Source organism: Phaseolus vulgaris, chromosome 8 (assembly GCF_000499845.2).
Source record: "Phaseolus vulgaris cultivar G19833 chromosome 8, P. vulgaris v2.0, whole genome shotgun sequence".
NCBI lineage: Eukaryota > Viridiplantae > Streptophyta > Magnoliopsida > Fabales > Fabaceae > Phaseolus > Phaseolus vulgaris.
In genome coordinates this window covers 14,899,693-14,911,879 of record NC_023752.2, presented here as the reverse complement: position 1 = coordinate 14,911,879, position 12,187 = coordinate 14,899,693, and the positions used below count along the sequence as shown (strand labels likewise).

General features: G+C 48.1%; 1 protein-coding gene across 1 annotated transcript; it reads left to right on the top strand.

Moving 5' to 3' along the window:
- Positions 1 to 5,467: 5,467 nt before the first annotated feature.
- On the top strand, positions 5,468 to 6,154 carry LOC137824632 (uncharacterized). The gene has a single exon (XM_068630298.1). The coding sequence runs from the start codon at positions 5,468 to 5,470 to the stop codon at positions 6,152 to 6,154; it is 687 nt and encodes a 228-aa protein (XP_068486399.1).
- The last annotated feature ends 6,033 nt before the right edge of the window (positions 6,155 to 12,187 follow it).

Genomic DNA, 12,187 nt, shown 5'->3' with positions numbered 1-12,187 from the left:
TTTGTTGTTTGCAAATATCTAAATCTGTGTGTTGGCTGTTTAAAGAGAGTAATAAATCTTTAAACTAACTCTTTTCAAGATTCATATTCTCTTCAAGATCACTTTTTAAAGATTCAGAGTTGAAATTCTGGCTCTCGATCTCGGGTGAACACCGAATGGGGGGGGGGAGTACTTGTGGAAGGCACTCCGACGCTCAAGTCAGTAAAGCAGGTGATCAGTATTCGGGTCGGTGCACAGTAATAAATTACATACCTTTCTCCTTGGGATGTGTGCTATTTATATTATTTTAATGGGCTTACCTTATTGGTCCTTATTAGTGGAATGGATCTCACTTATGGGTGTATTACCTAATCCCTAATGACGGATTAACTTCCTTGACCTTGGTTTGAGCGTTAATGGTGATTTCCCTTGTCTCGGCCAAGCTTTTGTGGTCTCGGCCAGGTTTCCCCGATCTCGGTCAGCAAGCCTGAGTCTTGGTCAGGGTGATCAGATCTTCGGTGTAGCTCATACCAGTACAGTGGTAGCTAATGAACGAGCACCATTTTAAAGAATAAACTATTTTAATCCCTACAATATGACACAAATATTTTATAAAAAAAACTATATAAAAAATGCAAAATCCGATTTAATTTATTGTAATTGATTGTTAATTTTTTTTATTCAACTCTTAATAAAAAAAAGTATACGACTTTTAAATGTATAATTTTTAAGTATATAAATTACGCCCCTAATAATTTTACTATAAAAGAAATTACATTTAATAAGTTAAAAAATTATTATAGTTTAATTTTTTTAATATATTTAAACCTATTACTGTTGTAATTTTAATAAATATAATATAGTTTACAAAAGTTAAACATTTTAAACTTACAACAACATTTACAACAGCAACATTTTGCTTTCATTTATCTACTTCTACTTCTAATGTAATAACAATTACTATAATGGTATATACTAAAGATCTTCATTTAATGATTTTGTTTTTCATAAATTAAATGGCACTATTAGAAATAATTAAATAAAAATTAATTTTATAAAAAATAATTAGTTGTTATATTGACTAAATTATATATTATTTTTTAAACTACAACAAATTTTGATATCTAAATTTGTGTCTAATTAGCTATCATTTATTTAGATTTTAAAGTTGGTAGCTAAAACTTTGATAGTTAGTTAAATACCAATTTAAAAATTATTTATCAGTAATAGAAACTAATTAAGTCTCTAAAATAGTATCTAATATGGTATATATAACAACTAATTATTTTTTGTCTCTAAAATTTATTTTTATTTAATAACTTTCATATAGTGTGTGTCAAATTTATTATATTTTAATGGTCACAATTAAATAAAGAATTTTTTTTACTTTTTTTTTATGTTTTTTATTTTATACATTTTAATGTTAATAATACAAAAGTAATATTATAATCACAAAAAAGTATAAAATAATTATTTAAAATAATACATTAATAAAGTAATGATTCAATACTATATATAATAGGTAATATTATGTTAATAAAATAAAATTATAATTATTAATAATAAAATCAAAGTAAGAAAGTGTTAAGATATAAAAAAATATAGAATTATAAAAAAAATTATTAAATAGAAACTAATTTTAGAGACAAAAAATAATTAGTTGTTATATTGACTAAATTAGATACTACTTTAGATACTACAAAATTATTGGTATCTAAATATTTTTTTATTGATTAATAGTTTCTAAATTTGCATCTAATTAGCTATTAAAGTTATAGCTACAATTATTTAGATTTTAAATTTAGTATCTAAAATATTGGTAGCTAATTCGAATCATTGAACTGAAATTGTATATGATAAGTACAAGTTCAGTACAATTTGGTATAGCTGAAATTTTACATAGCAACTAAGAATTCAATTATATAGCATTATACAAATTGTTTCGTCCGGTTGACCTGGGATGTCTTCATGTGCAACCTCAACCGTCAGCTACGGACTCCTTCCCACTGATTACCTATGGATTCCTGCAAAGAAGGACAAAAGGGCGCCCTAGCGGCCGTTTGCACTCCAACGCTCAAGTCAGCCAGCAAGAAACACCAAAAACTATGCACATCCGTATCGGAGCACCGCGTATGGCACTCTGAAGGTGGTAAAAAGGAAACTATTTCTAGTGTGTATTTTCTCGTTCTGGCAAAGATCTTTCCCCAGTTCCTTGTCCGCAACCTCAAGGCTCGAGCAAGCAACTAGAGAGTTTCTGGAAAATTTGCCAAAAGTTCGAACCCCGTTCCCAACATTCTCGGCGCTATTTAAACTACCCTAGCATTAAAGCGCCTTAAAGCGCTTTTAATCATAAAACGTAACGCACTTAATTAGCGCGTCTAATTAGAAAACGTAGCGCATTTAAGACGTTGAAACGCTTAGGAGCCTTTATACTACCTTAAACTCTCGAAACATAAACTGTATTAAATGAATTTAATTACCTGGTACCTGACTAAATGGTGTTTCTATTCTGACCTGGCTGTCGTACACGTGGAGGGCCTCACAGCGCCATGACCCCCTCTGGGGATGTTTCTTCGTGTGAGTCCTCCTGCTTGGGAGTGCTACTGCGCAAGGGGTGACCTTTTGGGTGCCAACTCTTGCCCCCAATCCTCTAGTCACTCACTTTGAGGGCGTATCTGCCTTCCTCTCATACCCTGTGCCTGGCTACCCTGGGCGTGACCGTCCTCTTGAGTCGTATCTGTCCCAAAGGCGTCTCTGGGGCGACAGGGGTACTTCGCGAGTCAGGCTGCCCCACACTGGTGCTACCACTATGGCCTTAAAGCCACCTTTGTCTTCTCTTCATCACTATTCCGGATTTATCGGGACTTGAGGCCTTCTCACGGCGTCGCTCCCTCCATGGTCTTTCCTACCCACGGGTATCGGGGAACCACACTGTGATCGCCTTGTCTTAGTGATATTTAATCTTGGAGACGCCCTGGTTGGGCGACACCTTCACCTAGGCGACGCCCTGCCTTGGCGACGCTTCCTCGTGGCGACGCTGGCACTTGGCGTTTCTTCACCTAGGCGACGCCTTATGTTGACTTTGAGTCCAGATGTTGACTTTGACCTTGACTTTGTCAACGCCCGGATACGGGACGTTACACAAGCCCCCCAGTCTTAAGCCGACGACTTGTCTTCAGCGCAAAGACTAAGGCCTCGCCCACGCCGTCCACATGTCACCCCCGATGACGTGTCATTCCCCGCTGACTCAACAATTCTCGAATTATTGACGTGACACTCTCTGAACCATAGGGGCGCTCTTAATGGCTGATTGGACATCCTCTGAGGCTGGGAAAGTAACACCTTTTGGGGCTATGCTTAATCGTGCGCCACGTGGCTCATTACACGGTCATCCTCTAGAGTCCCTTGCGCTCCCCTTGGGCGCTTAATCCCTTGACACGCGACACGATCTCACGGCTCCCAATTAGTGCCTCTTGGGTTGCAAATGTAACGTTCAAGTTACCCCAAACCCCGCGCTCACACCACTGTTCCATCCATTCTCTCTGCGTCTCCGCACTGTTCATCGCCTTCAAACCTTTTCTCTGCAACTTCTGCTCTTTCCTTCGTGCTCTCCTTCCTCCCTCACTTTGACAGCAAAGGTATGATTTTTGCATATCCACGACTCCTCTCCTTCGTCGTATTGCATAGTTTATTGAACTGCCTGGGACTGTTTACGTTTATGCATTACTGTGTTCTTCCGCTTCTCCTTTCTTCTCCGTTCCCTTCTCCTTCTTTCTGGGTTTTCTCGCGTGGGTGGCATTTCCTGGGGTTTTACCCCCTTTTCTGTCTTGGCATCACTTGTTAAAAACCTTTTTCCTCTCTTCTTTCTCCAGCTATTTATTCACACCATGACGCGCCCGAACTCAAAGTTTGGTTCTCCCCCCAAGACCCCCAAGTCCAACTATAAAGCCTTCTATTCATGGGCCCCCGACGAGCTCTTGAACGAGTGTACCAGCCTGACAACCTTCTAGGACCTGGAGAATCATCGTGGGGATCCTCACTTGTACAACTTTAATGCTTTCTGCCGCACCCATGACGCGCACATCTCTGTTCGTCCCGGCAGACCTGGGGAACCTGTCTGCGTGGATGACAGACCTAGAAAGGGGAATCATTTCTTCTTCATGTACCAGACGGTGTTTAAACGCGTCGGGGTGTGTCTCCCATTCACGCCCTTCGAGAGGGAACTTCTCACCGAGATTAACACAGCCCCCGCCCAGCTCCACCCCAACAGCTGGGCATTTGTAAGGGGTTTTCAAATTCTCTGCGGGTACCTGGGCATCCTTCCCTCTGTGGATGTTTTCTTGCATTTCTTCGAGGTGAAGAAACAGGGGAAAAGCTTTTGGGTAAGCTTCTCCGGGATCGCAGGTAGGATCCTTCTCTCCCTCTTCCAGAACTCCTACAAAAACTAGAAAGGAAAATTCTTTAGGGTGTGCTGCGCCAAGCACGACCCCACAGCCTTAGACGGCTTTCCCCTGTACTGGACGGAGCACCCTAAGCTGCTCAGGGCCAAAGCCCTGGAAGAGCTATCCCCTGCTGATAGGGAGGTATACAAGGCCTTGGCTGGCCTGGGGATTGTCTTCGATACGTTGAAGCTTATCGCGAGCGAATACAACACCCACGCCCTGACCACATACTTTGGTAGGGAGACTCTCCCCTTACCATCTTTTGTTATCTGCACCTTACTACCTAATGTTTGTTCCTCTGGCCTCTTCCACCTGTTTTCCATTGTGCCATGTGACTTACGTCTCATGCATCTACGCGTTTTGTGGTTTTGTATAATTGCTTTGGCTTTGACTTCTGCTGCTTGGTTTATCTGAATGTAGGATCGGTGATGGATGTCTCCAAAAGGATGATGCTGGCGAAAGCGATGAAGGCCGCTCGTGCTGCCAAAGCGGGCGCCTCCTCCGCCCCTGCTGCTGACCCAAACCCCCCATCAACCCTGCCTCCGCCACCACCGACCACTACCGAAGCCCCACTAGGCTCATCTTCACCGTCCCCACATAGCCCCGAGGCGCTTCAGACTCCCGGCTCTCCTCCGCCCATCGTCGTCGTCCCTCTGGCCGTGGCTTCATAACCGGCTCCAACCCCCCTTGACAAAGGAAAACGGGTCTTGGAGATTATATCCGATGATGAGGACTCAGATTGCGTGGCACCCTTCAAGAGGAGGAAATCTGTGAGGGTTCCCCTCCTACCAGCGGTGTCGCCCCAGGGAGAGGATTCCTTCAGGGACAACCCTCCAAGTGCTACTTCCCTTCCCCCCACAATGGTCCAAGAGGAAACAGGTGAAGGTGCCGAATCTGCTCCACCCCCGCCACCGGCAGAGGTCTGTACTTCTGCCGCCTCCGTCGCTGCCGCCCCCGATCTTATCGCCATCCCTCCTCCAATTATACATCTGATGAGGGGCTTCAGCGGTGGATCAATGCCAGAAGGCTCCGACAGGAAGGAGGGCATGCCCTTCTACTTGGGGGCCTTCTTGGCGGTGGCCCTTGAATGGCGCGCCCAAGCCAGAAACGCTGTTCTGCAAACTCAAACCCTCCAGGCCTTGGAAACAAGGGTAGCTGCCCTGGAGGAGGAAAAGAAGATTTTGGGACGCCAAAACGAAGCTTACCGAACCACCCTGAAGCAGGCGCAAGAGGCCAAAGAAGAGGCTGAAAAACAACCGGCAGAGGCGGTGGAGCTGCAGGTTGACTCCTACACTCGGGAAGTCACTCTTCAAGTCCAAGTAACAGGCCTCCAGGGCATGGTCGAAACTTACGACGAAGTCCAAAAGGTCTTGAAGATCCGGTGCAGTGAGCAGGCTGACAGACTGGAGCGGGTGGAGGGGGAGATGGCTACCCAGGCCAAAGCTATGGGCCTTCTCCAGGTTGACTACGACAAACTGCAGGTCGAAGTCAGCCGACTCCGTGTGGAGAAGGAAGGTTTGGAGAAACAAGTGGCTTCGGGGGACGCCATCATCGAGGAGTTAGAGAAGGATAAGAAGACCCTCGTCAATGACATGGCAGGTACCTTCGAGGAGGGGTTCAAAGAGGCTCTAGCCCAGGCCGTATGTGAGAACCCGGGAATCGACGTTTCCAACTGTGATTCCATTCATCACATCGTTGATGGAAAGGTCGTGCCCTTGGAGATGGATGATTGAACCGCCGCCCTCAACCGCCACCTTTCTCCTTCACACTTTACACTTGTTTTTAACCCCCTTTGATAAGCTTGTAATTCTTTGAACTGTTTGCACTTTCGTTACAACTTTGGGGTTTTTGCATGACTATTTTCGTGCCATTAAGTTATCGAATTCCGCCTGTATGATTTTACTCTCGTTTTTTGCCTTCACGTGCTTCGATTGTTTTGCCTGTACTCTACCCGTTTCTTTCACTGCGTTGGGCGACCCTGTATGCCCGGGAAAGGTCACGCGTCGATGCCCACGCCCATGGAGAGGCTTGCCTAACGGGGCCGTACCGTCCACGGGGTGTCTCAAACACCAAAGCGATCCGTCCTTTGATTCTTGGTGCTCGGCGCCCACTCCTAAGGAGAGGCCTGCTACAGCAGCGCCGTATCGTCCCAGGGTGTCTAAAAACGCCAGGTACTCTGGGGGGGGGGGTCGTTCCCTCCATGGTCTTTCCTTCCCATGGGTATCAGGGAACAACCCTGCCAGCGATCCGCTGGCATTTGGCGATCTCGTCTCCCTCCACAGTCTTCCCTACCTGTGGGTATCGGGGAGGCGACGCCGCTAGTAACTAGTTTCGACTTCTTCGATTTCGTCTCCCTCCACAGTCTTTCCTACCTGTGGGTATCGGGGAGGCGGCACTGCTGCTACTTGGGTTGGCGACGCCCGCAACGTGTCATGCTGGCGTCGCCCTCTGCGCCTTTCCGGGCGACGCCTCGGGCGTCTCATGCTGGCGTCGCCCTGGGCGTTATCTTTACCTTGGTACTGACTTTAACCTTGGCCCAGGCCGACGCCTGAGGATAGCGAAGAGCTCAAGGTTTCACCTGTGCCATCCACGTGGCGCTTCTTGCATGGCTGACGGGACATTCAGTCACTTGACTTGGTCCTGACACCTTTTGTGCCCCTGACCCACTCTCAACGGCGCAACGTACCCTTGGGCATTTTGTCGATACGACGTTTCCTGAGTGTTAACCAGTGGTGCCAGGGCCATCCTCCCATCCTCTGCCACGTGTCTCGATCGTGCGGCGCATCCATTCGCGTCGTTTGGCGCTATAACTGCAATACTTCCATTTGCGTCGTTTGGCGCTCTAACCGCGATATTTACTTCTTCAAACCTTGAAACTGTCCTCATCATTTCTGCGTTTTTCGTAACCTACTTGCACCCTTTCTCTTCTCGCAAAAAGTTCTTCTAGTGTTTGTTCCCACCAGCGTTTTACCCTTGCGTTACCAGCGGGCCACACGCCTTCAAACCTCCCTGATTCTGTTCAAGCATGTCTTCTCGTGCTCCTCCCCCAGGGTCAACCCCAAGGATCTGTATACTTGGGCTTCGAGCGAGCTTCTTGACGAATGCTCATGCTTACTCTCCACCAGGGCCATAAGGGAACACAAAGGGGATTCATGCTCCTATAATCACCGTGCCTTCGCGAGGAGGCACGACGACGATATTGCTGTGCTCCCTTGCACTCTAGGGGAGCCAGTATGCGGAGACGAACGGGCCAACGACGGGGTCCCCTTCTTTTACTTCTATCAAGTGGTTTTCAAGACCATCGGCGTGCGCCTGCCCTTCTCCAGGTTTGAGAAAGAACTGCTGACGGAGATCAATGCCGCTCCGGCCCAGTTATATCCCAACAGCTGGGCTTTTGTCAAGGCCTTTGACATCCTTTTCGGGTTTCTGGGTTGTGCACCCCCGGTTGATATCTTTCTTCACTTCTTTGAGGTGAAGAGGCAAAGGAACAACCTCTGGGTAACCCTTAGTAACGTTCCTGGCAGAGTTCTCCTGACCCCCTTCCAAAACTCATTCACTGGGTGGAAAGGCCGGTTCTTCAAGATTTGCTGCTCTGATCTCGTTCCCTCCGCCATGGATGGTTTTCCACTGTACTGGGTGAGGGAGACGAGGGCCCTCAAATCCAAACCCTTCAAGAAGCTAGCCCCGAATGACCAGGTGGTTTGCCGGATTCTCACTGAGGCGGGAGGTTTTGACTCCGCCACCTTGATCAGTTTGGAGTTCAACGCTGGAACTCTCGAGAAGTATATATGTATGAGTCACTGCCCTAGAAACTTCCGCCTTTATTTCTTTCTATCTGTGTGTGTTTTGCTTCATGGCGTCTCTGACACATTCGTCTCCCTTGGTGCAGGTTCGAAAATAAACCAAGAGCGGAGGTCACGACTTACCCGAGCTCTGCGGACTGAGAGCGGGGCTTCGTCTTCTTCCCGTGCTGACTCCGATGGCCACTGAAGAGTGGTTCGTTTGTGTTTTTGTATGAGTTCTAATGTTTGCCCTATTCGCATTACTCCCATTTGTATTGAACACTGCTTGTAAAATCAACTTTACTATACCATACTTGGTTTCTGTAACGCCGCTTTACTTTTGCATACATCTCATATATTGCGCGTTTTTCCTCCGTCATGTTTCTTAGCGGCGCCTACGCTTGGGTGACGCCTTTCTTCTTGGCGACGCCTTCTTTCTTGGCGACGCCTTTCTCCTTGGCGACGCCTTTCTTCTTGGCGACGCCTTCTTTCTCGGCGACGCCTTTCTTCTTTACTGGCGACGCCTCCTTTATTAGCGACGCCTCTCGCCATTTCAAACGGGGAAAAGATAAAGACTGAAAACCAAGGCAAGGTTTTTTCTCAAACTTGTTTTTCTTTTATTTGGGTGACCTCATTAAAAAACCCCGGAAAGGAAAAAAGAGCGTCCCCTTTAACAAGACTGTTACATAGCTGCTTTACATAAGTCAACTAAAATAAAACTTCAGGTTGGCTGCATTCCAACTGCGCGGGATGGGACCCCCTTCCAAGGTCTCTAGGTTGTACGAGCTGTTGCCCTTAGCCTCAGTAACTCTGAAGGGTCCGGTCCACTTGGAAGACAGCTTATTCTCCAGCTCGTATGGGTGGGCTTTCCTCATAACTAGGTCGCCAATCTGGAACTGTCGTGGCTTTACCTTAGAGCTATATTGCCGCTCTACTCTCCTCTTTACCGCTTGGGCTTTTATTCTGGCTTCCTCCCTGGTTTCGTCTAGTAGATCCAGGTTTACCCGCCTTTCTTCGTTGGATTCCTCAACCACAAAGTTTTGAAAGTGTGGCGAGCTTTCGTGTATTTCTACTGGGATCATCGCATCCGACCCATACACCAAACTGAAAGGCGTCTCCATGGTAGAAGATTGGGGCGTGGTGTGGTATGCCCATACGATCCTTGGTACTTCCTCCGCCCACGCCCCTTTGGCCTTCTCTAACCTTCTCTTTAACCCCCTCAGCAAAACTCTGTTTGCTGACTCTACTTGCCCGTTGGTCTGGGGGTTTTCGACTGATGCGAACACTTGCTTGATACCTACCTCAGCGCACAGATTTCTCAACTGCTGACTGGCAAACTGGGTCCCATTATCGGATATCAAGCGCCTAGGTACGCCAAAGCGACACACAATGTTCTTCCACACAAAGTGTTGTACCTTGTGCGCAGTGATCTGTCCCACGGGCTCTGCCTCTATCCACTTGGTGAAGTACTCGATGGCAACGATCAAATACTTCATCTGCCTTATCGCCAGTGGGAATGGACCCAGGATGTCAATTCCCCATGTATGAAAAGGCCACGGGTTATATATGGATCGCAGTTCTTCTGGCGGCGCCTTGTGCCAGTCAGCGTGCTTTTGGCATTGCTTGCAGCGCTGGGCGTGTCGCGCGCAATCCTCTTTTACTGTTGGCCAGAAAAACCCTGCGCGTATCACTTTGGAGGCTAATGCCCTTCCCCCCACGTGGCTCCCGCAAATGCCTTCGTGGAGCTCCGTCATTATTCTGGTACACTCGACGCCACTTACACACGTTAAGATAGGGTGAGTGAAACCGTGCCTGAACAACACTCCGTCCACCAGAGTGTATCTTGCGGCATTTCTCTTGACCTTCTTACCATATTCAGGCTCCACTGGGAGAGCCCCATCCGCCAGGTACCGTTTGTATGGCGTCATCCAGGTGTCTCCCTCAGCTAGGGCACATACCTGCATTTGCCTTCCTTCTTCGGGCATATCCGCGTACGTGCTGATGCGGGGCATCTTCAACGTATCTTGGGTCAAAGAGCGATGACTCCTTGGCCTTCCTCTTGTACAAATCTGGAGGACATCCACCCTGTTATCTTCCACGAATTTACGCGGAGCTTTGAGCGTCTCTTGGATCACTGTCCTCTGTCTACCCCCCTTGCCTGAGTTGGCCAGCTTCGCAAGCAGGTCGCCTCTGGCATTCTGTTCCCTTGGGACATGTATCAGCTCAAAAGCGTTGAATGCTCCCTTCAACAACTGGACGTATCTCAGATACGCCGCCATCTGTGGGTCCTTCGCCTGGAACTCACCCGTCACCTGCCCCGTAATCAGCTGGGAATCGCTTTTCACCAAGAGGTTCTGTGCGCCCATCTCCTTGGCCAGGAGCATTCCTGCGATCAGAGCTTCGTATTTCGCCTGATTATTACTTGCCTTAAAGGCGAAGTGCAGAGCTTGCTCAATCACCACGCCATTGGGTCCCTCCAAGACTATTCCCGCACCACTCCCTTGTTGGTTGGAAGAGCCATCAACCGAGAGCAGCCACTGTGAGCCCACATCCACCTCTTGTTCACCTCTGGGCGAGAGTTCTGCCACAAAATCCGCGTACACTTGCCCCTTGATGGATCCTCTGGGCTCATACTGGATGTCGAATTTCGATAACTCCACCGCCCAGCGTACCATCCTTCCAGCTACATCAGGCTTCTGCAGCACCTTCTGTATAGGGAGGTTCGTCATCACTGCCACCGTGAAGCTGTGGAAGTAATGACGGAGCCTTCTGGCTGAAAACACCACCGCCAATGCTGCCTTCTCCAACGCCTGGTATCTCGTCTCCGCACCTTGTAAGGCCTTGCTTACGAAATAGATGGGCTTTTGAATCTGGTCCTGTTCCTGGACCAGCACTGAGCTGATAGCTCGCTCTGTCACTGCGAAGTACAGCCGGAGGGGCACATCCGCCACCGGTTTGCAGAGGACTGGTGGCGTCGCCAGGTACTCCTTCAACTTGATGAAAGATGCTTCGCATTCGTCAGTCCATGCAAAACGACTATTTCTCTTGAGGCACTGGAAATATGGGTGCCCCTTCTCTCCTCCGGCGGAAACAAACCTTGAAAGCGCCGCCATTCGCCCCGTCAGCTGCTGCACTTCCTTTACCGGCGTCGAGCTTCGCATGGCGATGATCGCCGCACATTTGTCGGGGTTCGCCTCTATCCCCCTCTTTGTGAGCTTGAAACCCAGGAACTTACCGGCCTCTACCCCGAAAACACACTTATCAGGGTTTAGTTTGAGGTGATATTTGGATATAGTGACGAACAACTCCTCCAGGTCTGCCATGTGCTGTGCCCTATCCTGCGACGCCACCACCATGTCATCCACATAGGCGTATACATTCCTCCCTAGCATGGGCACTAGGACCTTGTCCATCAGCCTTTGGTAGGTGGCACCCGCGTTTTTTAGCCCAAAAGGCATCACCTTGTAACAGTAACTGCAAGTTTCTGTCATGAATGCAGTTTTGCTCTCATCTCTCGGGTGCATTTTAATCTGGTTGTATCCCGAGAATGTATCCAGGAAACTTAGCACCTTGCAGCCGGATGCACTATCCACAACGCGTCGATACTGGGCAGTGGGTACGAGTCTTTCGGGCACGCCTTATTTAAGTCCGTGAAGTCCACGCACATCCTCCACTTTCCATTCGCCTTCTTTACTAGGACGACGTTAGCTAGCCACTCAGGGTATTGGATCTCCATGATGTGGCCAGCACTTAGTAGCTTTTGCGTTTCCTCCCTTACCACCCTCTGCCTCTCTTAGTTGAACTTCCTCCTTTTTTGGCGGACGGGGCGGACCGTGGCGTCCATGCTGAGGTGATGACACAGGAAATCAGGGTCGATGCCGGGCATATCCGAGGCGGACCATGCGAAAGCATCCAAGTGGCGTGAAATCACCCCTGCCACCCGTTCCTGTTCTTCCTGGCTTAGCAAACGCCCTAGCTTAAACG